Genomic DNA, 27,910 nt, shown 5'->3' on the forward strand with positions numbered 1-27,910 from the left:
CGCACGCATTTCTTACAGCAGTAGCCGCTGTGCCATATGACTGTTTTTCTCTGACTCGGCAAAAAAATTCAAGATGGCTTCCCAGACTGGTTTGAAAGAAGTTGTTTCTCTTTATCAAACTCTGATAAAGGAATGGAATCGAAAACCCGTCGACCTCGAGAAAGTCGGGAAGCTTCTTTCTGGAATGAAGGTAAGTTTTCGAACGTTTTGTTTCTACTATTCGACGAAAATTACAACTTTAGTTCTTGTAATTTTATTGTTGAAATTTTCTAAAGCCACCATGCATATGACAAGATAAATTTCCTGTCACATGGGCTGTTACGTTTAGGCAAAATAAGGAATGTGGAAAATAATATATCGAAATGATGGTCATTGGTGTTCTGCTTTATTTTTGGAGGTTGGCTTTTGAGCTACTGTATTTTAAATTATGTTAAAAATAATCTTTGTTTTAGATTGGGAAATTTTTAAATCAGTAGTCAAGAATGATTAAATGTAAACCTAACAATTATTTGGAAGGAACTGAAATAAAATTTGTTGTTTGTAGTTGCCATACACTTAGCTATGATGGGATAGGTAGATTCTAGGCATGCCTGAAACAAGAGAAACAAATATTTTCAAGGAGTAACATTATTGCAGGAGACAGACGAGTTGGCTGTTTACAAAGGGTGACCGAGGATTTGAACTCGGGATGACCAAGAACAAATCTAACTAGTGGTAGGGTGGAGGGTTTGGTCTGCGCCAGGGATCAGGACATCTTAGCTAATCTGAAAGCCCGCCAAAAAGAGGACCGAATCTGATTGGCTGTTGAAAATTTGTATATTTCACCACAATCTCCGGTGCAGGCACAAAATCAAACTAGAACCAGGATTTCCTGGTTCTGGTTTTGGATTAGCCCAGAGCTGTTGGGTTTCCCAACTGCTGTTCAAGGGGAATGCAGGCTCTGGGAGCGAGATTGCAGAACCCCTGGATAACGACAACAGTACCCTAAACCACTCAGCCATGCTGCCTCCTTAAGCATTTGTTGTCAGTGGTTTAAATAAACTGTAAATTGAGACTTCATGCTTCTCGCTTTTTCTGTAGATGGCTTTGATTCAGTTTTCATTCTTACCCACGTCATCATCCAAACCAAGCCCACAAGAATTACTGTTGGCACGTAAGTTCTAAGAGTATTTGTCAGGCTCTGAGAAAACACGTCTTTTACTTTATGACAGTTGTTAACAGGACTGCCACAGGTCAGGAAACGCTAGATGAAAGGAAATTTAAAATAAATTTCTCAACGATCAGGGAAAAGTCGAGGAACTTTAATTTGAGTCAGTGAAAAATGACATTTTGTAGAAACGTCAGTGAAATTATGAATAGGACCTTTGATATTTCAGATGATTGTGATCTTAGTGACATATTTTTTTGGAAGCAGTGACTAGAGGATGCTACTATCTAACATTTTGTATTTATTTGGTCAGGGAATTTTGTTTTTATTAGGGAAAAGTCAGGAAATTTGGAAAATTGATGTCTGTGGCAACAAGGTATTAATACGTATGTCAAAACTTTTGTGTTGTGCCTAGGAGATGCATTAGAAATTGGTGTTCAGTGGAGTATATTGAAGAAGGACATACCATCATTTGAAAGATATATGGCCCAGCTGAAGCCGTATTACCTTGATTACAAGTAAGAAAATAGTTGAAATTTCTATTATAAAATAATTATTTTAGAGATACTAAAAATTAAAATAATTAATGATTGTCGGTAAAGAGCACTTTTCCAGTAATCTTTAGGAGGAAAGTAGAGTTGAACCCTATCATCTGGCCACAAAAGTCTGACAGTATTATCAGGGTGACCTTGATAAGGTTGCCCTAATTTACTAAGCCATGCTTTCCGGTCAAATAACCACAAGGTGTCTGTTTTAGTGGTGTGATTTAATGTTGACATTGTTTCACAAGAGTGTACAGTGCTGCGCTCAAACTAATCAAAGCCATCATTGTCATCATTGAAGTAATGATTTAGCAGGGGAAAATGATATTATAATATTATATCGCTGTGAGTTTGGTTGTTTTTCCCCCTAATTATGAATAATGGAAGTCATACCGTAAATCTGACTGTTGGGTATTGTTGAGTTCAAGAATACTGGGTACTGTTGAATTCAAGAATGCACATCCTACAATTGTTCAAATTCTTATCATTGATGACTTTTGTAATAGGGGTACTCTGGAGGAATCTGCCTACATGTTTCAGCTTCTTGGGCTGAATTTGTTGTCTCTTCTTGCTCAGAATCGACTTGCAGAGTTTCACACGGTGTGTATAAAAATTAATTATTACAATTTTGTCATCACATGGTTGTCACATGCAGGTGCATGTGCACGCTAAGATACATGTTTCTGCAGGCTGAAAAAGGTACCTTTTTCAGGCGAAGCCTCCCCATATAATACACTATTGGGAGTATCCCCCCCCCCCCCAGATTGAATTAGAAGCGACAAGAAGCAAAGCTTATTTTGTACTTGAATACAGAATTGTCTGTGCTATTAGGAAAAACCGTTATGTAACTTACACTAGTTTATTCACTCTTTGTGTTCAACAGGAACTGGAGCTGTTACCTGCTAAAGAACTACAGAACAATGTGTATATCAAACATTCTGTCTCCCTTGAACAGGTATCAGAAATGTCCATGTGTAAAATTGTAGTTCTTGAGTACTAGAATTATGAACAGTTGTACTACTTGCACAGAAGTAGATTTATCAAAGTCAGCAATAAAATAATAAATCCGTATTTTCTCATTGCTGCTAGTGAGTTTTCCACTGAGTTGCTTGAAACTTTGTAACATTATTGCATTTTTTTTCCATACAGTACCTTATGGAGGGAAACTATAACAAGGTATGTTAGTCTTGAATATTACATGTATGTTCACACTGGCATATCTTTTTTAATGTGCAGTATGTCCAAAATAAAAAAATTACACGTTCTAGCATGCGAAACTGTCAAGTTTATTTTTTGCTCCTTAGCCACCACATGATATTTTCAGTAATTATGCAATCATTTTAATCTTATTCCAGTCATTTGACTATGTCATTTAAAAGCCGTTCGTAGCATAAAGCTTACTTTTTACTGTTCATTCCCAAGCTCAATAGATCAGTTACCCTTAGTGATCACTATAATTTCTTAAGCAATTTAGTGGGCCGATAACTGAAATCAGCCAATCAGATTACTCCATTGCCGGTCTAATACTTTCTAAGTTTGGTTTGCAAAACATTAGGGAATCGGATTATTGTTTTCTGACCAAAACAACGGGTTGACCCGGCCCTCGGTCAAAATCCTGTTCTCGTTCTTTCTACCCTTTCCTTTGGCTTATCTTTATAAAACTTTTTTCAGATGTGCAATAAATCTCATAATAACCTTTGGGATCATAGTGAGAAACAGGATTTTTTTGGGTTGGAAATTTTCGATTCTGGGATTTTTTTGGGTAAGAATATTTGGCAAATATTTTTTTGGGTGGCTTGATTTAAGTAGGGAATTTTGGGGGTTATTAAAAACAGTCTAAAGATTTGTGGTAGTGCCTTGGTCGCATAGTAAAAACACTGAACGTGTTTCTTATGTTTTCCTTACAAGTGTTATATCTTTAGATCATTCCCCCTTTCTGAAAAATTCATTGGGTCAGAAATTCTGCATGGGATTTTTTTGAGGGTTGCGTTTTGGTCCAGGGATTTTTTTGGGTTTTGCTGGAAGCCCTTGGGATTTTTTTGAGTCTTGATTTTTGCCCCCATTCGATCATCCCCGTCACATGAAATGCCGAGTACCCCCCCTGGGACTGGCCCCCAGACAGTGCCCCTGGCCTACTGTATACGTACAGACCCCCACTGCACTGTCAAGACCTCGGGCCAATATTCTCCCAATATTGCCCACGTGCTTGGTTAATAAGAACAATGTATTAATTTTATGTTCGTTCTGGGAATTTGGCAGTTCATCCAGACCATTTTTTTTCAGTTCATGACATTTGAAAATATTGTACTTGCATATCCTGACTAAATTTGATTTCTTTTTTGTAGGTTTTCGTTGCAAGAGGAAATGTGCCAGCTGATAACTATCACTTCTTCATGAACATTCTTTTAGACACACTGAGGTACAATAACCCTCACAAGTTATATTAAATTGCCTGTATGTCTGTCTGTCTGTCTGCCTATTCTCCATCCGTCTGCCTGTCTGCCTGCCTGCCTATTTTGACTATTCTCCTTCTGTCTGCCTGCCTTCCTGCTTGCCTGTTTTCTGTCTGTCTATCGGTTGTCAGTCGATAGGCCTTCCTGTCTCCCTGTCTGTCTGTCTGTCTGTCTGTCTGTCTGCCTATCTGTTATCAGTCAGTCTGTCTGTCTGCCTGCCTGCCTGTTGTGTCTGTCTGTCTGTCTTTATCTGATCTTGATTTCGCCATTATATTTTAGGCTTTTTATTACCTAAAATCCAGTTCAATGTACATGTTCTTTTTCCCCAGGGATGAAATAGCAGCATGTACAGAAAAAGCCTATCAATGCATATCATTTCCAGAGGCTACCAGAATACTGTATTTTGAGAGTGAAAAAGATATGAAAGCTTTTGCCGAGAAGGTAAATTACATACTTACCAACATCATGTACATTACACACAGTTTTGGTTAAAGGTCGGGACACCTAGTGGGGGGTAAAATGTATTGTACATGGCTTCAATGTCTGTCCCAGTAACTTTCAACAGTAACATCAATATGGTGTTATTTTAAATTTAATTGTACGTTGGTTACTTGGGGAGTAGTTGCCCAGTTTCCTGAGACAATTTTTTAGTTGACGGAATACATCTATCAAACAGTTTTGTCAGGTTACTGTGATACTTGCAACTTTTTGCTGCCAAGACAGTAGCTAATGCAGGAACACACATAGCCTCCTATGCTGGCGCTCCTTGGGCTCGTCACATGTTCCTCTCCCCAGGGGTTTCAAAAGGTGAGTAGGTGTCAGCAACTAGAAGAGTAGGCAACTGTGACAATGCCGAGCTTGTTTGTCCCAATCTGAGTAACCAGCAACGTAGAACAAGTAGCTGGTGGAACTCTGGTGGTCTGCGGCTTGTTTTGAAAACCCTGCTTCCATAAGGAGGCATGACGAGCCCAAAGACAGGGTTGCCACAGTCAGGGACAAGTCAGGTGAAAACAAAAAATTTTCAAGGTCAAGGAAAAGTCAGGGAATTTTGCAAAAAGTCAGTGAAAATCTTAGTTCTTGTGAATGTCAGTAAAAAGTCAGGAAATTTTGGCTAATGGAAAACAAAAAACCAAAACGGATTTGTTGGTGAAGTCAAATGCTATGAAAAACTTAAGGCGATCCAAAATAAAGAGAAGAGTATTGATAGTCTTCAAAAGAAGCTGAAGCAAATGTAAAAAAACGGTTGGGCTTAATTGTTAAATCACCTAATTCAAGGTCAGTGAAAATTGTTTTGAGGTCAGTGAAAAGTCAAGGAGTTTTTCGGGTTCTAATAAGTGGCAACCCTGAAAGAGCACCTGTGTAGGAGGCTAGAACACACAAAGCTTGAAGTCAGAGACGCTGTAATGGCTTATAAATGTTGGCACGGACTAGCCCCAGCATATTTGCGCAGCAAATTTATTGTTAGAGCTGACGTCCATTCTCTCAATACAAGGCACAGAAACAGGTTGGATGTCCCGCTATTCAAAGCAGCTACCGGCCAGCAGTCATTTGTATTCAGAGCTACTCAGCTTTGAAATAAACTACCTCAGACTCTAACAGATGTGAATAGTTTGACTAATTTTAAGGCTGCTATAAAATGTCGCGCTTGGAAGAATTTTATGGATACATAGAACCCTTTTAAACATAGCCCTTTATAATGATTAGAATGATTTTATTTTTTTTTTAACTGTACGTTTTTAACATTTCATTGTAATTTGACCCTGAAAAACCATTTTTGGAGAGGCAAATAAAATCTCATTTTAAAGCTTTGTTTCATGTCCTTTTTTTTCCCTTCTCTTACATTTAGCGAGGATGGATTCTAAAGGAAGATAAATATTACTATTTTGAGCCAGAGACAGACAAGGAAGCACAGCAAGAAATTCCCGCTTACAAAATGATCCAACACATGCTTGAGTATGCAAAAGAATTAGAGAGAATAGTATGACTGAAGAGGTATCAGAGAACAAGAACTTGTTTGTACATTACACTTTGTATTTCATTGTCTGTAAGTGATGTAAGTTAACAGATCAAATACAGTAGAACTTCAATAATATGTTATGTGGCTTGACTCTTCTCTTTTCTTTCTCTATTTCATAATTATAATAATTATTATTTTATTTACTTTACAGTTTTTCTTTCCAACACCTTGTCAATAAGTCAAATACTCGGAAAAAAAGATTTTCCGAGTTCCTCAACGGGAGTCGAACCCATGACCTTCCAGAAATACCGGTTGGACGCTCTAACCACTGAGCTATGGGGGACTCATGGTGAGCGAGGTCATATACTGGGTTCTTATGAGACACATGTCCTGCCAACTGCAAGGCTCAAATATGTCCAAACGATAAATGTGAATATATGATAAGTAGTGACTTGGATTAAAGTGAAAATAAGTGGAGAAGTGGTCGCAAGTCAAATACTCGGAAAAAAGATTTTCCGAGTTCCTTGTTCCTTTCTTTTTTTCTGAGTATTTGACTTGCGACCACTTCTCCACTTATTTTTCACTTTAATCCAAGTCACCACTTATCATACCTTGTCAATAATTACCTTATTATATGAAATTAACATGTGTTGATTTTATGCACCTTAATTTACATCATCATTTAATTTAAATCACACTACCTTATTCTCACTAAATTTCGCGAGTACTTAATTTCGCGAAAAATCAAAGCCATATTTCGCGAGTACTTAATTTCGCGATTTTGAGAGGAAGGTACAATTGAGTGTATTAAATTTCGCGATTTTTACCTATTCTTCAATATGAAGCTTTGACCTCGAAACTGTAACAACATAATTAATATGAAAGTCATCGTAAAAACAGCAAACAAAACAATCTACACATAACAAAACATAACGTATTTAACAGTCTAAATCCCTAATAGGTTCATCCACGACTGGAAGAGCGAGATTTTGAGGAACTTGGCGACAGAGAACAGTTCGAACAGTGCCACTGATAGAGTGGGAGATAACTAATGGACAAAATCAAACAAAAAACTCCTAAACATGAAGCTCAGACATGTTAGAATAACTATGATAAAACACATCGAGTTTCATTATTTTTTTATATTATCAGAACGATATTAAATTTCGCGATGTTAAACTCGCGTGTCTTATATTTCGCGAGTATTAAATTTCGCGTTTTTTTCAAAATCGCGAAAATCGCGAAATTTAGTACTCGCGAAATTAAGTGAGAATAAGGTAATTTACAGCATCGTTATTTGAAGACACCTTTATTTCCAGCAAAGTTACATGTAGTCTACCTCTTCCTCATAGTCAGTCGGCATATCATCATTCAATGTTGATTTTAAAATGTCTTTAGTTTTGTAACGTTTGTTATGCCCAAGGGTAAATGGAGAAACTGCTCCCTTTTTCTTCTTTCTTGGTATTTTGCTGTTGGACATTGTTGCTTTGACTTGTCAAAAACTCAGGTAGCTATAAAAAGTTTTACCCACAAACTTAAATGCATGCAAACCTATAATTATCACATGGAAATTTGCGTTAATTAAATGCCGGTAAACGTAACTTTTTAAAAATTCGTTTTAATTTTGTTATTGCCTTGTTCTCATTGTTTAAATGCTTCTTATATCCCTATAATTAAGTAGTTACACCATTTCATTTTTTTCCTTTTTAAATCAACTTTTACATTTAATAAAACCAGGAGCCCTCTCATATTTTTTAGAATTTGAAAACCCTCGACACACACAGTCCCAAACTTAAAATATCAAAATTCATTTAAAGAGAAGTACAAAATTAAGCAAGGAGTAAATTTATTTAAAGAGAAGTGCAAAATAAACCAAGGAGAAAATGAAGTTTCTCCTTGGTTATTTTTGAGCTTCTCTTTATATGTTGGTACTGCAAAACCTGAAAATAAGCCGCATGGTCTTAGAAAATATTTAGTTCATGAGGTAGGTAGTTGACTTCCTTAATAATAGGATGGTATTGCAATGCACACGCCAACAATACGTCCAATGCATAATCCACCTACAAGAACAAAGAAATTCACTGATTAAGATACTGTACATTATCAAGCGTAAACTTTGCAAGTGCCATTACACAATAATCAATACATGTGGTATCATCTGGTAATCGTGTACATACTAATGTTCTATGTAGTGGAGTACACATGAGAGTAAGTCTATCTGCTGAATTCTGTTGAGGAATCTTTTTTTAACTCTTTCGCTGCTGACTTGTTGACCTTACTCCCCCGCAGTGCTGCATTTTTTCACAGTGCGTTGAACCACACAGTCACGTATCATATTCAACAATATCTTTCGTTCTGTGCAAGCAATTTAATTAAGATTTTCAGGAATTGTGCCTAACATAATTTTAAATCGTACAACGCAACCTTTTCATAAATTCATTACATTTTGGTCCTTTCAGCAATTTTGTTCGCCATCTGATAGCTTCCTTCCCAAGCGTGAAGGTTTAAACCATTGTTTTGCAATAGCCGCGTCTCAGATACTCAATCTGTTCATTGAAATTGCTTGATTCGTTAACCACAACTGTTATATTCTCGGCAAAAGTCGGTTAGAATCTTCTCCGAAGCACTCCTCGATTGAAAATTTCTCATTCGACGCCATGTTTAAATGTCCTTTGCCCGTAAACAGCAACAGTGTAACATGAATTTGTCGATAATACTCAACCATTACATGCAAACGGCAAAAGATCATGCTCGTCACGCTTTCCAGTTCTCCTAAAGGGTATCTGAAGTAATTATTGATCATAGCGTCCCTACATCCTCTTCCCCAGGGCCACGCGTATTTTTTTAAATGACATGACGTAGTGGCCCTGGTAACGGTAAAAAATATGATTTTTTTGATTGGCTGATAAAAACTGCATGCGTAATTAGGTAAAAAAATGAAACTCTTCTACGCAATTTTCGTTATACTTCCGGTCATCGAAACAATTGAAGATGTAGCGGGCAAGTTTGAAAATGTTAGCGGAAAAAGACCGAAAACATGGGAGTTTGTTGGAATAACGTATTCACGAAGCAGACCTTTGTTTATGAACAAATGACAAGTACATTTTTGTAAGGTGTACTCGGTTGTACTTTTTATTGCATTAAAAATATTGCAAACATTTGCACTATCAACTTAGCTTACACAAGATATACACACTAAATGGAGTTCATGAATACATGTACATGAAGACTTTGAAATTCAATGTGATATTTCTTACCGCCGCTCAATAGAATGATACCTCATCGCTCAGCCGCTTTTTTAGCTCTGAATTTTCTACAATACCTCCGCATGGCCATAAATAAATTCACAGTATCATCAACCGTCGGAATGTTATCATCTGATGATATCCTCGACTCCGTGTTTTTAAACACTATGACTCCAATTCCTCTGGATTCTAACTTTTCTATCTGCAGACTTCCTGTTCCATTCCTTGTTTCTTGATGTCTTCCGACAATTTAGCAAGGATTGCTGTACGGCTCTTTCGAACGCCAAACTCAAATGTCGTATCTTCTTCCAAATTCGCTTTCTTCTCGTCTCAGTCAGCCCCAGCCTTCCCCTTTCTTTTACTGAGCAGGCGCAGACGAACATTTATGCAGTGGGCATGCGCTACCGGATGTCGTGGATTTTACGACATCCGGTAGTCAGTGTTACCAGAGCCCTTCGTTTCGCCGACCACGTGACCAAAAGAAACGGAAGGCTCTGGGAACGAGAATGAGCGTCCCTACTGAAGACAGTTTCGAAAGGAAATCTGGGATTGTTTATCATGTCGAGAAAACTTGACATCCGCACTCAGAGTCACAAAATGAAATGTCGAGTTTTCTCGACAACTGCAGCGAAAGAGTTAATAGACACACAAAAATGACCTTCAACTTTTTCTGAGTACTCATAGTTTTGCTCTTGACAAGAAGCTGCAAACAGCTTTTACTCAGCCATCTTAAATGCACAGAGAACTTTGTGTACTTTTGCAAGTTTGGCAATTATTATTTCCCCCAGGCGACCTTCAGTTTGCGACCTTCAATTACCCATATTGCATAATGGTGCTGGACTGGGTCACATACAATATCGAATATTTGGAGTTGAGCCCATCCTTATCAGGACCATGGAGACACAAAAATAAAAATAAATAAAAAAGAAGAAGAATTTGACCAAAAACTTGACTCAGACAATTTGACATGTTGTTGTTAAAAATGTTACCTTGTTCATAAGCCTTTAGTTGGAATGAATTGCTTGCTCCTCGAATGTCTCCATAAATCTCTATCAAATTCTCAAAGAGGATCAGGATTTCATCCACAGCATCGATAACAAAATTGACACAGTTTCCTGCATTAAAATGAGAGGAACTTTGACTACATTGCCAGCATGAATATAGCATCTAATTAGTAATTTATTCACTGACTAGTGCAGCTTGCAAAAAAATAAAAAAACAACTACAGTGTCATGAGAATAATTTTATCTTACTTACATACTAAGGAAATGAATGTAAAAATGTTTTAAGTAAGGTGTTGTCGCTTGAAGCTCCTTTGATTATGTTGATGGCACAAGAGTCACATAAGTTTTGACATGAAAGAAAGAAGACACTTAGAGTGCTTTCGAGCTTTCATGTTTAAACTTATACGACTTTAGTATGTCTACCTGAAGTTTACAAAAATGTAGCTCTGACAAACCAGTTCACTGTTGTTGTTTTTTCTTTTTTGGTATTAGACTTGAAAATTATACTATTATTGTTGCTTACCCTTTACGCATTTAATGAAATCCATGGCCAACTTCTCAATTGCTTTTGCAATATCAGTTTCACCGCAATCTTTAAATGCCTTTACTATGTCCATTAGTGCTGTTCCAAATAACTGCAACCCTTTGAATACATCATTATTCTGGAAGGCAGCAAATGCTTCCTCGAACAAGACCACTGTGTGGTTTCCATCTTCAACGCATTTCTCAAAATTGAAGCCTTCTTTTCCCAGTCCTGCAGCTATCCCGCGGTATACTTGAACCCATTCTTTGTCTGTTGTGGCATTGAATACAGTAAGGGAAGAACTCACAGCATCAAAGAATCTTTTATTTACCCTGGGGGAAAGAGCATTGATACCAAATTTACATGGACAAGTTCACGTTTTTGGTACTCTTATTTATGTCCAACAAATTTCCAAATATTACCTTAGCAATGTGTTTACTATATGAAGAATCATTCATGACATGATATAGATACAACAACAACAACAACAAAACCTTTATTCATACACGATGGGATAAAAAAGCTACATAGCTTGTGCATGGGGTCGTGTGTAAATAAAACATTAAAACTAGTAGATAAAAAACATTAAAACTATATTAAGGTAAAAAAGCTAAAAAGTTAAGCTAAAAATAGATAAATTGCTAAAATTGTTACAATGATAAAAAGATAAAAAGCGCTAAGATCTCTTACAATAAAGATTGTTAAAATTGGTTTTTTTAATTATGTTCGACTTGTTGGTCATTGTCACAAAACTCCTGAGGGACATCGCCTCGTGACACTCTCCTGGTAAAAGGTTCCAGAGCACTGCCCCTCTGTAAGATGTTGAAAGTTTCATTATATTAGTATTAAATGATGGGGGAATTAGTAAATGTTTTTTTCTAATTAATCCTTTAAAATGACCCCAACTCTAAAATATGGGACAATTTTTTAATCAGATAGGTGGCGACAATCAAGTTTATAAAGGGTAGAAGGTGGAACTATAAAGAAAGAAGGTCTTATGCTCAGGCAAAGCACATGAAAACAGATGTACGAGAATGTCAATCAATATGTCACCACTGAAGCAACTTTTTCTGATTAAAAATTTGTCCCATATTTTAGAGTTGGGGTCATTTTAAGGATTAAATTTAAGGATTAAATCCCTAGGAGGCTGGGCAAATAGGGGAAGCAAGACCCTAGGATAGTTATAGGGGGGGTCCCAGCCCTAGAGATTAATAGTAAATATTTCATTAGTTATTACTTACAGGTAACGATAATCATATTTTCCATTAGGGAGGTATGACTTAAAGGTCAGAGATCCTTTAGGTATTGCATCTTTAAGAGGGTTCTGGCCTCCTCCGACATATAAGTAGTCCACATACATATGGTTTTCAGCACCAGACGGGTAAACACCTTAAAGAATATAATTATGTGAGAAATGTCTAAGCTTTGTTCCTGCAATCACAGCGAACAAACGCAGGAGAGCAGAGATTGCACAGTGGTGGGAGTGCTTGCTTCCTACCAATGTGGCCCGGGTTCAATTCCCAGACTCTGTCAAATGTGGGTTATAGTTTGTTGTTGGTTCTGGTCCTTGCTACGAGGGTTTTTCTCCGGGTTCTCTGGTTTTCCTCCCTTCACAAGAAAAAAAAAATTCTAAATTCCAACTTGATCAGGAATTCCAGGGCCACAGCTGAGCATGTTTACACAAGTTTTTTTTTTCCTTAGGACCAAGTGAACTGACAATCCAATAAAAAAGTGTCTGTATCAATGGGATACCAATAACAGAAAATTTTCTTTAGTTTATAATATTATTAATCTCAAAATCATTTCTTATAGCAATGTTGCTTCAAGAATTCACTATAGTAAGCATGCAGTTTTTTAACTTTTGGTGATCAAATATTTTTGAGATGGATGAATACAGATTGGGGAATGGAGGGCTAAAAAGGTTAATGCACCCACCTATCCAGTCCTTGTTAGTGGCCTCGTCAACTGGCACTGACCATGAAACTTTGACTGGACTTCCAAATGGCACACTTGATGCTGAGAGGAGCAGGGAACGATTCTGTTCAACCACTGCAACTTCATCACTGGTACTTAGCTATGAAAAAAGAAAAAAGTCTTGCATGTCTACATAGTTCTGTGCGGACTAAGCGTGTAGTGTCTAATTCATTGATGCATGGTTGTGAATATTTGTACACAAAGACAACGAGTCTAAGATACTACACAGATCACAGTAGAGTTACATTTGGTTTCATCAGTTTGATTTTTTCCAAGGCAAATGCCAGACATTTCTGCGGGCGATCAAGTTTCAAGGGATGAAGACATCTGTATACTGAGCCAGCTGCTAACAATGTTTCTCTTCCTTTTTCAGCAAATCAGTTTGCACTTTTATCTAAACAGCAATAATAAAACTGAACTCACTGCATATGCAACCCACCATCCTTTGTCATCATTCATGATGGTGGGATGACTGGCTATGTCTGATGCGGCACCAACATGTTCCCATGAGTTCCACACCCCACCACGTGCTAGCTCCCACATGTGCCACAGTCCACCTTTTCCTACTGTGAAGACCTTTGAGCATGAATAAAATAAACAAATAAATTTATAAATATATTACTATATTAAGGGGGGAAGCCACATCAGCTGTAGCTGGTTTTCATGCGGGTGCTATATATCCAGGTTGAATTGGAATTTGGAAATGACTATTGTTGGTTTTTCAGGAGGGAGAAAAACCAGAGAACCCAGAGAAAACCCTCACAGAAAGGATGAGAACAATATTAACTCCACATAATTTTATGATGCCAAGTCCAGGAATGGAGCCTGGGCCACATTGGTGGGAGGCAGACGCTCTCACCACTGCACCATCCCTGCTCCCCAGTGATAAATTAGAAAAACTTGGTCTGGTTGTTAATACTTTACAGACCTTGAACTTGTTATACGCCTAAAATACAGTATAGTAAACACATGTGCAAACAGTCCTTACCTCAATTCCAAGATGTATATTAGCTCCTATACTTAAAGGATTATAGGAGGGATTCGAGGTTGGAATCTTGTCACTAATCTTGTACCAAACACTCCACGTGCACCACCCCCAAGGGTTTGGAACCTTGTCACAGGTTGTTTGCCATATATGGTGAAGATAACCATCATCTCCATAAATAAACACATTAAGAACGCCATTGAACACGCTGTGGCTCATCTGGTGTACCACTGGTGCATGCTGGGTCTCAGGAGCACCATAACCAGTCTCATCCCATGACACCCATTTTGTTGGATCTAATAATTAATATTTCAATAAATCATTATTTAATAATGTTTACAGTCAATTTGTATTATTTTAAGTATGTCTACAATGCTGCTAGATGTCTATAAATATAGCAAGACATTCACAAGAGAACTTAAAAGCATGCATGCACATGTATGTAGCAAAGCCTAATAACTGACTGATTGATTGATTGATTGATTGATTGATTGTTTGGCTAATTGATTGTCAGAGGAACTAATTAACTGAATTAATGAATGATTGATGCAATTACTGAGTGCAGATGAATTGGTTGATTGATTACTCATGAATTTATTGATTGGCTGACATTTAGAAGTCTATAATTATTTGTCAGTACCTGTTTGCCATGTTCTATACATCTTGTTATTTTCCATGACAGCAAAAGCCTCCAAATACTGGAAATATAAAAGAAAGATATACCAAGCTAAACATATGATCACAAACCAGACCCAGACATGGGGGGGGGGGGGGGGGGGGGGGGCCCCCCATTTTTGCATAAATATCATTATTTGAACAAACTTGAAGTGATTCATAGAATTCCTTCTTCAAACTTGATACATAAATTTGTTCCCTAGGTGATGGGCTGTAACTATACACCAAACTTTATCATTCCCATGAGTGAGCTCTTGTACACCATGCGTCCTTGTTTTCCATTAAAGAAATATGTTCTTCGCAATGTTTATTGTACAATATGGTATTGTAATGTATAAGTCACATACCTTTGAAAATCCATTATAAGCCACTGCCACATCTGTTTTTAATGACACCGATGATCCACCAATCAGAGCCCAAGCTGACCAGTTACCATTCACTTCCTGTGTCCAGTAGAGACGGGAGGCTTTTGTCACAGATCTCGAGAAGACAGTCAGTTTATTCTGATAATTTAACACTTGCAATGTATCTTTCCCTTTCAGTGTAACTCCTAAAAAATTAAGATAATTACAGCTTAATTGCATTAACCTAATTTTGTTGGTGCCCTGTGCACATATTGGGTGTCCTGCATAACTCAGGCAAAATTAATCGAGCTTTCTGTCATGAACACCAATAGCCAAAGATTTTTTCAGGGGCTGTGGCCTTGCCTTTATTGTATCAGCCTTACTTTAACACACACAGATTTATAATGCATGTGACTGTAGAGCTATTGATTATGATCACATGGTCATTTGATGTCAGTGTTTTTAAAAAGGTCTGTTTTTGCCATCCAGACTAGAAACACCACCTAGCTGGTGTTTTCAAATCACTCCACTCTAGAGACCATTTTTGAAAAGCTCTATTTTCAGTGACTGAAAAAACCGTTTTAGTGTGGACAGTTGGCCAAACCGGAGAAAAAAAGTGTATTCAAATTCATCTAGATTAGTGTGGACACCCCAGGGGGGTACTCCGGGATCAAAGTGACGGGGATGATCGAATGGAGGCAAAACTCAGGACCCAAAAAAATCCCTAAGTCTCCCGACATTACCCAAAAAAATCCCTGGACCATAAAAAACGCCCCAAAAAATCCCTAGTCAAATTACCCCTAAATTGCCAAGGCCGCGCCAAGGCACTTTAGTTTGATTTTAATACCCAAAAAAATCCCCTATTTAAATCAAGTCACCCAAAAAAATACCTGCCAAATTCTCCTACCCAAAAAAGTCCCGGAATCGAAAATTTCGACCCCAAAAAAATCCTTCGCACATCCCCGTCACTTGGATCCCGGAGTACCCCCCCTGGGGTGGACACACCCCTCTAACCTTTGCTTAACTACTAGTAGCATAATAAACCGACATGTAAAGATGTTTAGTAATTTTTACAAAAAACTGTAAAAGTTTTATATTATGTCTGGCCCACCTGCTTCAAAAGGAATTTTGGAAGGAACAGCAATCCATTTTCCAAAATCTACAGATCTGTCAGCATCTTGTTGCAGATAGTAAACTTGTCCATCATCACACAAGCAAAATACAGTGGTTTGGTTGTTGGCATCATGCACTGCAACAGGGTTTGAAATTACTGATTTCCCCTCAGGAGCACCCATGTCTTGCCTGAATTTAGTTATAAGCATTGAAGAAAAAAATGTTCAGTAAAATAGTAAATTTCTCATAGTTAATTCCACATACATCAGGTGCTATCAGGCAAATACTTGACCAAACAATACCTGCGATGGGAGGGCTATACAGCAATAAGTGTGCTAGGGTATATAAGTAACATCTGTGAAGGTTATGAAAGTGTCTTGCCCCTCCCCCCCCCCCCAAAAAAAACAAAAAACAAAACAACAAACAAACAAAAAAAAACACCACCAACAACAACAACAGAGTCAAAGGATCCTGAATGAGTGGGGGGGGGGGGGCAGGGGGCAGACTATCACAATACTCTGCTACCTGAATTGACCAGTTTAGTAGAAACTCCCCCAGGGGTTGACCCCAAGAATATTAATTTTGGGGTTATAAAGGGGGATTGAATGGTCAGGAATATTCATCCCTGGCAATGGAAAAAACTCAAAACTTCATTAAAAGCTCGAAGGATGGGAAAAGAGGTATATTTTGAAAGATTCATGGGATTCATGTAACTGGGTATTAGGGAAAATTATGTCTGTGAAGGAAAATGTAAATTAATTAAACCAGGGAACTTTGCCTCATTAATTCTGCTACCCTTGGGGAAAATTAATCTGAATTGATTACGATGGTATAGACCGTCAAGCGATTATGAAGGACTTCCACCACAGAAAATGAGCACAGCCGTCGCAGTCTTACCAGCTTGACCATTCTCCCTTCGAATACTGCCTGTATCGCAATTTCCCTTCGTTTGTGTGGAAAGCAAAAACAAACTCGACTGGAGGTCGCCTGTTTTCCACAACAGCCAGTTGGTCGTCGATGCGAGCAGGAGCTGCTTTAGACGTTCCTGAAAGTGTACTAGCGAACACAGCTACAAAAAAGAATAGTATCTTGGAAGACGCCATGATTTCTGCTCAATTTCTGAGCGCGAAAAAGAAATTTTGATGTAAGGTGAACCGGAAGTCTAGTCACGAGACTTGGTAATGCTCGTAACAAGACCTCCAGATAACTCCCAGGCCCCTCTCAAAACAATCCACTTAGACGCAGAAATCCTACAAAAGCGTTAAAAAGGAAGGTGAAATAGCCGGCAATTTAGCAGATCACTTGTTTATTCTGCAATTTATTATTTATTTATTTTTAAAAATACTCACTCCATGCTAACTATTGCCCTTATCACAGGAGTTATTTTGAATAGTCACGCAACACTATGGAGTTGCGTGACGTTGTTTACTACTACCCGCGCTTTTTGCGCTACGTGTCTCGCTCGTGTGTAGTGTCACTACAAATTTGGAAAGTTCACTTGAAAGATCTTTTTCAGAAAATAAGGTGTGAAGACTCTCGTATTAAAAGAAAATACCACAAGATACCAGAATCCATTTTTTGGGTGTGGCCAGGAGCCAGGTTCGTTTGTGTATCACTACTTCAGACTTCAGTACTGATCGGATATAATAAAGAGGCCATGGCCGTTCATATCAAGAGCCACTTCCCAGATAAAAAAAGCCTGCGTGTCATTTGCATCTTAGTTGATCGAAAACGCACCCTCGGATCTTTGAAATAGCTGTGAAAATTTTAAAGCACAGAAAATCCCTGAGCTGTACCACAACAGGGCTTTGACCACAAAAAGGCACTACAAGCGTCACCGTTTTGGAAGGGGGGGGGGGATGGAGGGGGAAAGCTCCTCTTTTTTTGGTTAGAAAGTGACAGGCAGATACTCGTAACCGTGTGTTTATACGTGAATATCTCTCAGGCAAAAGATTTCATTAATTTCATTTCACACCTTCTAGCATCATTCTAGCAAAGCTGTTTAAAGACAGGTGACTCGGCTAACTATAACTACCTTGTAAGAGGGTCTGAAGGGGATTTTAAAAATGCTGATAGACTAGTAACAGCCAGCCATTGCCAGCTGAGAAACGAGGCTTATAAAACTGAGAGCTAATAAATCTGAATAACTATTTCCTGAGATAGTGAAAGTGTGACTGATGGTGCCTGTTTTAACTGGTAGCGGTAGCTGAGAGTAAGGTAGAAATTTAACTAACAGCTACCGAGAATGAATCCATCACTGGCATTCATAACCTCTAGAGATAACACTTTTAACAGACACATATTGATTTTCCGGCCCACGCTAAATATTCTTGTTTTTCTGCCGATGTTCTTAGTTCCTTGCCCCCTGGTGGGGGATAGGGCCGGACATAGGGCCGATGTTAGGCAGAAAATATTCTTGTGAATGTTCTTATTTGATTATAGGGTATGATAATTCCTTTTGTGCTGTATACCATAGATATATGCATTAAATACCTTGACATGAACCACTCATCGACCTGCCATTAGCATCGAATATTTGACTAGTTTTGCAGTTTAGAGAAAGGAAGAATTTTACTGAACGGTTTAGTTAAAAAACATATACAATGGTGACTATGGTGTTGTATTTACAAATTTTGACATTTTCTACACAAAATTATATTCTTTTCAAAAACTCAACCTCGGGTTTCTCTCAAAATATTTTTAAAATTTTGCAAATTTCAGCCTCGATATTCTTATAAAATACATTCTTATTATTTCCTTTTATGTACCTATTGCATCTGTACATACATCACTGAAAAAATGAGAAATACATATTATAATTAATTCTCTAAACGCCAATTAACTAATAAAAAGCCAGTGCTCTGTGCGGAAGGGGAAGCCAGTTGAATGCTCCAAGCCCAGAACCACGAGATTGTTGAATAATTTGTTAATTTTATGAATCGATTTATTAAACTTGTTAAAGTGAAAAACTAACGTGTTATTGTGAAAACAGAGAAAAAGCTCATCTAAAGGGTGAAAGTGTAATTGTCACTTGAGATTCATAAGAGGTGCTAGAAGGAGAATAATAGTTTTTAAATTAAAATCGCAGAACAAAATAAACACCTTAGTCGGCAGTGTAATTTTTGTGTTGTAAAATAACAAAACGCAATGTGCGCACTTCAATGGGTTTTCAGTTCCTGCATGCAAAAAAAGCTAGAACCTTAATAGGAAATTTAAGTTAACTATTTTCTTGACGACAGTTAGTTAAAGTCCAAATTGCAGTTGGTATTTGGACGTACCGGCCTTGGCTTGACTTTTTGCTTATAAATCTCGTCGTATGCCGGTGCGAGTCTCGTAAATGGACGGTTGCCATGAACTACTCAAACTCAGATCATGATTTCTCTTCTCCTGACATGGACAAAGGATCGTCCACCAACACAACACTGTTATGGGCATTTTACTCCAAACACGAGCTTCTCCTGGCAGCTTTGATTGAAATATTCCTTGCCGTGGTGGGGTCATTTGGTAATTGCTTGGTCTGCGTGGCGATTCTGAAAAACACTTCTCTTCAAATCGCCGCGAATTTCTACATGTTTTCATTAACGATCGCCGATCTTCTTGTCACAGCCGTTCTTGTCCCAATGCGAGCGGCACAGAATTTTGCTTTTTACAATGACGAAGCTGTCCAAGGACCAATTGTTCACGTGTTCAGCTTCATCGGGAGAGTAACAATTCTAGCGTCGATTTCTAGTCTAGCTGCGCTGACTAGTGATCGTAGAATGGCCTTGAAACATCCGCTGAAGTATCGCACTGTTATAAGGTACGCAAAAGGGCGCGCCGTTAAGGTTGTTTTGGGTATTTGGGCGTTTTCGCTGGTCTTCACCAGCATAACTCTCCTTCCTGGCGTCACAGATGCAGTGTTTCTCATCGGATTTACGTCGTTTGTTTTGACTGTTACTGCGGTAATTATTCTCTCTTACGGTAATATTTTCATGCTTGTGCGCCGATCCGTTCGTTGGAGAGCCTCGCCATCTTATTCTTATTACGTAAAGAGAAATGAAATAACGCTCCCGCTCAATTCGTTTCCACCCACAAACCGCGCTCGATTGAAAACATCTCGTGATCAACCGAAAACATTGAAGCAAGGATCGCAAAATATGGATTCATTCACCGACATGGAACGCACACAAAAAGTTTCCAATCATATACATAAAATTGAGGAGGAGCAAAGCATTGATATGAAAGGGGGAGAAGAATGTCTCTCAGGAGCCACACAATTTGACATGTCTTACACGAGAATGGCACGAGAGAAAGGAAGAACTTTATCTATAAAGGAGAGCAATGATGCTGTCTCGAGTCACAAAAACACCGCAGTGAAAATTATAAAGTGTCAACAAAAACTGCGTTCAAAGATTCCCCCTGCAAAACCTTGTACTGAGGAGTTTCAATCGGAAATTAATTGGAGAACAGTGGACACTCCGTCCACTAGCAGTACAGAAAAACGTGATCTGGAGCGCACAAATTCCGTAGAGCTAGAAATAGAGCTACACCATGAGAAAAAAACGCGCCGAAATACGCATCCTAGGCGCGCGCAGCTAAACGCCTCTCAGTCACAGGAAGAACGGAGAATGACCATTGGTCTGCCGGCTTCTAGCGTCAAAAGACTGAAGCGCACTTTAGGATCAGGTCGCCATTGGAAAATGCGGCAGAAAATAGAACCCAACGCGGGGCAACCGCAGATAGAACGCAAATTGAACAAGGATCAAGCTTCAAATGTTATCAAAAGTAAACCTAATCAAGATAGTTTGCTAAGCGGTGATTTTGAGCCACGCTGTTCTTGGAAACTACGAAAGAAATTTGAACCAAGGCGCATTCAAATTAACCCAGCATCAAAAATTGGAACAAAACCGACGCAACTTCTGTACAACAGTGGGGTCAGAGGTACTGGCACTAGTCTGTCTCGCTCCCATGATCATGATCAAAAGAAAGAGCCTGGCACTAGTAACAATCTGGCAATTGCGCCCGTGAGGCCGCGTTTTGGCGCAATTCCTTGGCGGCAAAGTGAGCGTCAAAGAGAGTACAAAATCGCCAAGACAACGGCTATTATTGTAACCTTGTTTATTCTCCTCGTCTACCCGAGAATAATATTGATCATTTACAGTTTGACTGCCGCGGCAAAGCTAACATCTATTAACCATGCAAGACTCTGGATAAGAATTTTACTGTACTCTAATTCCGTGGTGAACCCATTTCTTTACAGTCTACGTCACCGGGAAATTTGGCGGGAGTTTATGAAGTGGTTTGCACCTTGCGCTTGTAAGAAGAGACAGTCTGTGCGCGTGGCAGCCACCGTGCTTCGTAGCAACCACAGTACTTCTACATCAGTTCTGTAAGAACGTGAACTCTGCCTTGGGATTAAAAATCTACGTTGCACTCTTAGGATTTAAAATAACATTTTCGCAGCCGGATTAGAATGCTGAGATAGTTCTATAGAATATACCTTAAGGTTACTATTGCTAGCGGCTATTAATTTGAGCGATTTTAGCGAGTTGGGCAAAAATTGCTAACACGCAGGCATGATGGGCAGTAAGTAACTAAAGTAAGTAAGTAAGTAAAATTTGTCTCGGACAAATTTAATACTCGTTATATTATTAAAGTACCCCCCCCCCCCTCCACCCCAAAGGGAAACAAATTAAACTGACCTGAAACTGACCTGAAAAATACTTTCAAAAATAGACGCCGGTAACTTTGATTTTTTGGCAATGCAAAAGTTCATTCCATTTCAAGTGAGTTTGTTCTTTTACTGAACATTTATTTTACATTTTTCGGAAAATCGCTAAATTAAATAGTCGCTTAATCTTGCTTTGAAAAAATCGCTAAAATTAGTAGCCGCTAAAAATAGTAACCTTAAGGTATGCTATGGGAGCAGGCAGAAAGCACTACTAGCAGACTGGTTTGTTTACACTCCAGGACTCTCATTTAGTACTTGATCTTTATTTGATCCTCCGCTTCTAAGTCAGCCGCGGTGGTTCTGGAAGTCTAACCACTTCAGTTACTTTTAATTTCTTCAATTATCTTCCTCACATCCTTCCAGTTTAAACTGACCATGTCCCTGATCAAAGAGCCACTGAAATCCTGAATCTCAGTCCTGCACACGACACAGCGGTGAGGCAATTGCTGTATGAACGCGATCTTCAACGACTGCCAAGCACACCAACCGCATACCACGACGTGTTCACACGGAAAAGTTTTGATACACGCTTCCGCGTCCAAACACACTGCACATCGTTTATCCTTGTTGCAGCGAGCGACTTCGTTTGCGGAATTTTCTTTCTGGGTCCCAGCTCTATCTAGTTCTATAAACCGGTCTATTATGAGTGGAATCTTGTCAGTGTCGATGGAGCGCAGTTCTTGTAGAAGTTGCTGGCGTTCTTTTGTTCCACGAGCTCTTAACGAGCGTTGAAATCCGCACCAGAAAATCAAAAGCGAGGAAAAGCCAAGAATGTACACGATGATCATAGAAATACTCGAATATCCACAAAATCTGAACAGTAGATGGCTCGAAGTGTGGTTAAAAAGTAACAGGCCCGAAAATGTGACAAACATTTTCAGAAACTGACAGAATCGAATGAATTTTCGCACTTCCATATTTGGTTTCAGTCCAGACCACACTTAACAGCACGCTGATTAAACGAGAAAACATTCAAGGCTTTTCAAAATAAAATTCCACGATCTATTTGACGATCCTTCGACTCATGATCTTTTTAATATATTAATAGGGAGGTTTCACCATGCGTTGGACGTGTGCCGACTTGTCCACCTGTAAGTTATAAGAAGAACATTTAGGCCACCTGTATCTTGTCTTTGAAAAACAAGTAGTTGAAAGACGGATATAAAAGTGCACGTGAAAGAGACTATGTCACGGATTTTACCAGATTTTTGAACAGCCAAAGTTGTATTTGTGTCGCAGGAAACCTAATAAAAATAATAGCCATTTTTTTTAAATTGTTATATTAGAGCACTGAAACTGTTAACGATATTTTTGGCTGCGGATGGCTCGGATGGAAACGGATTGAAACTTAAAAAAGTACAGCAAGGCTAACATTTTCAAGTTGTCTCCGCGCGTCTTCTAGTCCAGTCCCTGAACTCTCTCTTCCGCGCGCGTTTTATAGGGGCTGAACCCAGGCGCGCGAAGAGAGAGTCCAGGATAACTTGCATGATTCATCCTTTTGAATTTGACGGGATATTTGACGCGCCAGACATCGAATTTAAATCATGTCCGAAATGAAATTACCTTGTGTTTAACAGGAATATAAGTTAAAGGTTTAAAGCAACTCTCACTTTTTTGCTGCTGGGGTCAAAACAAAAGGAAGAGAATATGGTTCGGAATTTTAAGATTCCTCGTTCTGTAAAACACTTCAAAGATTCCCCGATCCCCTGTTTCGTCGAATCCCCGTTCCCGATTCCACGTTCATCCTTTTAACGAGAGTAAACTGAGGAAGTGTTCCGTGACGACCTTTGTGACGACCCAAGACTGCTAGTAATTTCCTGTACACTGGTGAGATCGACAATGTCTAACAGCAATCACGCAAATGGATACCAGCGAATTTCACGCCATCAAAGAGATATAGGAAAAGGATTGATAGCAAGTAATGTGAGACCTGGTTCCGGAGAAGCGATCTTGGATTTGGGTTGTGGTACTGGCGAGTTGTCTGTTTACATTGCTGAGCTTGTAGGACAAGATGGCAAAGTTGTAGCCGTTGATCCTGACATCGATCGAATTAAAGTGGCACAGGAGTCTCACTCGACAGTCAAAAATCTCACGTTTTACGAAGGAAGCAGTACAAACTTCCCAGGAATGGGTTCGGAGACTTACGACATCATCTTTTGCAATGCCATGCTTCACTGGGTTCAGGATAAACAAGAGGCGTACAAGAACATGTTCAGCAGTCTCAGACCAGACGGGAAAATTGTTATGAGTTACATCGATCATTTAATACCGGTGTATGACCACGTTTATCGGGAGCTTAACCCAGAAAATCCTGAGCGCTTACTAAACATGTTTCATCTCGAAACCAGGTCCAAAATTGAAGAGATGTGCAAGGCTATCGGACTTGACATTGTACAGAGTTACGACGTCAAATTTAACGATCGCCAGTACGAAAATTGTGAAAGTATGTGCTCATTTTTTTGGGCAACTACACACGGGGTCTTTGATACAAAGCTTGTGACGAAAGATAGGCTAGCACGTTTTTGTGCGCGCTATTCGAACGGAGACTCGCCTGAGGATAAGCCCGTCAAGGTATTTGCTGAAGAGGGCGATTTTTATTGCGTCACTATTGCAGCTAAAGGGGCTAGCATGTGATTGTCTCATTGACTGATGCTCTATATGCGATGTTTTATATTTCTTAAGACTACTGTTTTGTCACACGAGGCATAACGCAATAAATGCTATTCTTATTCAATGACATGCTAATGAGTGGCCTTTAGTATTTTTTGTTAATTGCACACAAATTTTCTTGTTGCACAATAGGTCTCAATACTTTTCAAACGTGTCCGATATGCAAATAACACATCATTTGTCATCATAAAACAGAATGCACGGGTTTGAGTATATGGGAAATCGTTCACACGGATGGTGAACTCGAAGCATATACTCCGGGGGGGGGGGGGGGTACTCCAATAAATTTCGGATAGGCATATACAGTAGAACCCCGGTAACTCGAACTCGGATAACTCGAACAGCCCCGCTAACTCGAACAAACTTCCATTTCCCTTGGATTTGAACCCACTTTTCAGTCATTTTTACTCGGTTAACTCGAACTCGGATAACTCGAAAACCCCGCTAACTCGAACTGTGGTTTTTGCAATTCACTACATATGCCCAATTGACAACACATTAGCTCTTCTTGTCGTGCAATCGGATTTAAACACTAAAACGAAAACTACAGCAATTTGATTTTAATTAGAGCAACGAATAGATCACGTATCTGACAGTCATTTCCACTCCTATCTTATGATTGTGTGAGAGTTTCTGACGAGATAAGTTTAATTTGCACTGTACTGTGTACTAAAGTGCTGAAAAATCGATAAACTATCAATTATTAACTTGGCAAATTGAATATTCAAACGACTTTTCCCACTACTCCACTCAGCGGTACAAATCGCGCCGGAGAGAAGTGCAATTCAGTTTCATGATTCTCTTCTTCTCCGCTTAGGTTTATAACAAGTAAGGCATATTTTGTTTCTGTTATTGATATGGGCTATAGCTAGTATAACGCAACATGGATGAAAAGATGAATTTTGAAATCCTGACTCAAAGTTTTCCATGCCAAAAGTGGAATAATCCTCGGTCCCATTGATCCTTGATCCATGGTCATCCGTTCCCGATTTTCCACTTCGTACCGCTGATCCTGAGCCCACAGGCAAGAATCGAATTTTTCATCTTCAATGATCATGGCTGCCGAGAGCTATCAGCAAAGTTCCCTTAGTGTGCAAATGGAGGGCGGTAAACTGTTCATACAAACTGAAGTGCTTCCACAACCCAGAGACGCCATCTTAGATTTAGGCTGCGGTACCGGTGAGCTATCTGCGTACATTGCTGAACTCGTAGGTCCAGAGGGATCTGTTGTCGGCGTCGATCCTGACTTGAATCGACTTCAGTTGGCTCGGGAAGCTCATCGTGGGGTGAAGAATCTCTCTTTTGTCGAAGGGAACTCCGACAACTTCGAAGGGATGGGTTCTGAAAAGTACGACATCATTTTCCTTAATCAAGTCCTTCACTGGATTCCTAACAAAAAAGACGCGTTCAAGAACATGTTTAACAGTTTAAAGGCAGGCGGAAAAATTGCCCTAGAGTATTCAGAGTGCTTGCCTCCCTTTGCAGTGAGCGTGTTAGAAGAGTTAAACCCCGAGATAGAAGAACAAATTCACAAGATGTTTCACGGTGTAAAGAGGGTGAATGTAGATCAGTTGTGCACGGAAGCCGGATTTGATATCGTGAAAAGCTACGATACCAATGACAGTATGGAGTTTGAAAGTATGGAGGGTCTTTTAAAGTGGTTCTGGTCGACTTCACACGGAGTTTTTGATCTACAAGTTGTAACACAAGAAAGAATACAACGGTTTGTAAGCAGAGTTGGAAATCCACCTTTTGACTTCTCAGCCGATTCTATAAGTACTAGACTAGTTGCTGTGAAACCAAAAGGCTTAGCTTGCTAAATGTAGTTAGTTTTAAAAGGCTCTGAACAACAATATAGTGTATATTACGTACATTTATACATTATAAAGTTTAGATAGAACCCTGTTTATATTAAGTTTTATTTATTCATGAGGCATGTCACGCAATGCTTTCAAATTACTTTAAAAATAAGCCTGAAGAAGTTCTCTTTATTTCAGTAGAATGATTCATCCGATCTAAGATTTTTAAACACTAAATTTTCGGTGACCTCTGTCCACCTTCATCAGAGTATTGAAAATGAGTTTAAGTTCTCTTTAGTTTATCCAGAAAACACATTGGTAAATACAGTGTAGCCAAGTACTGATCTGCAGTGGTATGTATGTATAGTCCATATATAGTCTCAGAATAGTCCGTTCAGACATTTCATTTCACTGAGAACGCGAGCAAATAAAAACCCCAGGGGTTTCAATGAGTGCAAATGCAAGGGAGCCTAAACTGAAACAAAACAAATATTAAAATAGAAAAAGACAATTTTGTTCCTGCTAGGCATTTGCTCAAGGGTTCGCTCAACTGCTCACTCATCCCCAGTCTTCATTGAGAAAAATTTACTTGGGGCCAGGGGAGTTTACCATTTGTCAGAACATAGACTGTTGCATGGAGTACCGGCAGTCTCCTTCGAAGCGTTTATTTTATAGTCGTCACGCAACGCTTCTCCACACTTAGGGCATTTGTGGGGAAGGGAGCGTTGCGTGACGAACATAAAACGCCGGCTGCGAAGGAGACTACTGTTGGATTGACTGTTAACAAGGAAAATATATAGGAGACGACTGCGCACAGGCGAATCAATGCAGAGATGCCAAGCTAAAATAATAGAAATCCAGGAGACCGCCAATGTTGCGCGCGTCATGATACCTCTTCGTTAGGCCCCAAAATGGAGTGAAAAATAGAGCTTAACGCCGCTTCAACAAAATTACGTCATATATTTCAAAATTTTCCCCAAAATTCGGCCAAAATAAGCGTTTGAAAACATATTTTAAGCACCTTCCGTCGTATCTGGGAGATTTAGTGACTCGTGCAGGAGATTCCATCTGTATATCCGGAAGGGTTGGCGTATGTTGAAATGACTGTTGAATAATGGTAAGTGTTTACCCAAAACAGCAAACCGACGGCTGCAAGAGCTGGCCCTTACGATTCACTAACCATTTATTGTTTTCCCTTGATGAGAGAATGGAAGGGCCTGAACGCCGGAGGAATGAACAAACAAAAGATACACTTGTCTAGCCTGCAAGCAGGCTCCCAAGTGGGGCAGGGCGTAATAAAGGCCAAGGGGAGAAGGAAAGATGGGGGAAACCCATCTCCCCCTCCCCCGTCTTTTCCCCTCTCCCTCCCCCTTCCTTTCTCTTCCCGCTTTCTTTTCGCCCCATCCTCGATCAGATCAGAGAGCCTGCTCACACGCTTACACTTATAGTACTTTTCCGACAGCTCGTACCAACAGGAATGGAACGGGTCTACCTTAAAACGTAATCGAAAATCGGCGTTGACAAAACCGGGATCGGATCGCGGATCGCGGATCGGATCACGGATCGGATCACGGATCGGATCACGGATCGGATCGCGAATCGGATCACGGATCGGATCGCGGATCGGATCACGGATCGGATCACGGATCGGATCGCGGATCGGATCACGGACCGGATCACGAAAAATAAAAAAATTAAAAATAAGAAAATAAAAAAAAAATAAAAAATAAAATACAATAAAATAAAATAAATAAATAAATAAATAAATA

At 39.2% G+C, this 27,910-nt stretch overlaps 5 protein-coding genes across 5 annotated transcripts; 3 read left to right on the plus strand and 2 right to left on the minus strand.

Moving 5' to 3' along the window:
• Positions 1-55: 55 nt before the first annotated feature.
• On the plus strand, positions 56-6,234 carry LOC144635952 (26S proteasome non-ATPase regulatory subunit 8-like). Its single transcript, XM_078495079.1, has 9 exons — positions 56-190; positions 1,081-1,153; positions 1,563-1,665; positions 2,196-2,289; positions 2,573-2,644; positions 2,839-2,865; positions 4,035-4,108; positions 4,472-4,583; positions 5,989-6,234. Exons 1-9 carry the CDS (start codon positions 74-76, stop codon positions 6,124-6,126), a joined length of 810 nt encoding a protein of 269 aa, XP_078351205.1. The 5' UTR covers positions 56-73; the 3' UTR covers positions 6,127-6,234.
• A 1,158-nt stretch (positions 6,235-7,392) lies between these two features.
• On the minus strand, positions 7,393-17,371 carry LOC144635900 (uncharacterized). The gene is made up of 11 exons (XM_078495017.1): positions 16,860-17,371; positions 15,961-16,151; positions 14,853-15,055; positions 14,471-14,528; positions 13,834-14,126; positions 13,269-13,421; positions 12,807-12,945; positions 12,113-12,260; positions 10,872-11,203; positions 10,334-10,459; positions 7,393-8,159 (listed from the first exon to the last, which is right to left on the minus strand). The coding sequence occupies exons 1-11, from the start codon at positions 17,063-17,065 to the stop codon at positions 8,101-8,103; spliced, it is 1,908 nt and encodes a 635-aa protein (XP_078351143.1). The 5' UTR covers positions 17,066-17,371; the 3' UTR covers positions 7,393-8,100.
• Positions 17,372-21,761: 4,390 nt separating this feature from the next.
• On the minus strand, positions 21,762-22,674 carry LOC144635966 (uncharacterized). Its single transcript, XM_078495098.1, has one exon. The coding sequence runs from the start codon at positions 22,587-22,589 to the stop codon at positions 21,990-21,992; it is 600 nt and encodes a 199-aa protein (XP_078351224.1). The 5' UTR covers positions 22,590-22,674; the 3' UTR covers positions 21,762-21,989.
• A 586-nt stretch (positions 22,675-23,260) lies between these two features.
• On the plus strand, positions 23,261-24,386 carry LOC144635953 (ubiquinone/menaquinone biosynthesis C-methyltransferase UbiE-like). The gene has a single exon (XM_078495080.1). It carries the CDS (start codon positions 23,512-23,514, stop codon positions 24,304-24,306), a length of 795 nt encoding a protein of 264 aa, XP_078351206.1. The 5' UTR covers positions 23,261-23,511; the 3' UTR covers positions 24,307-24,386.
• Positions 24,387-25,379: 993 nt separating this feature from the next.
• On the plus strand, positions 25,380-26,652 carry LOC144635980 (uncharacterized). The gene has a single exon (XM_078495116.1). It carries the CDS (start codon positions 25,392-25,394, stop codon positions 26,160-26,162), a length of 771 nt encoding a protein of 256 aa, XP_078351242.1. The 5' UTR covers positions 25,380-25,391; the 3' UTR covers positions 26,163-26,652.
• Positions 26,653-27,910: the final 1,258 nt, after the last annotated feature.

This window comes from Oculina patagonica, chromosome 13, assembly GCF_052425735.1.
Source record: "Oculina patagonica isolate OP01 chromosome 13, crgOcupat, whole genome shotgun sequence".
NCBI classification, from domain to species: Eukaryota; Metazoa; Cnidaria; class Anthozoa; order Scleractinia; family Oculinidae; genus Oculina; species Oculina patagonica.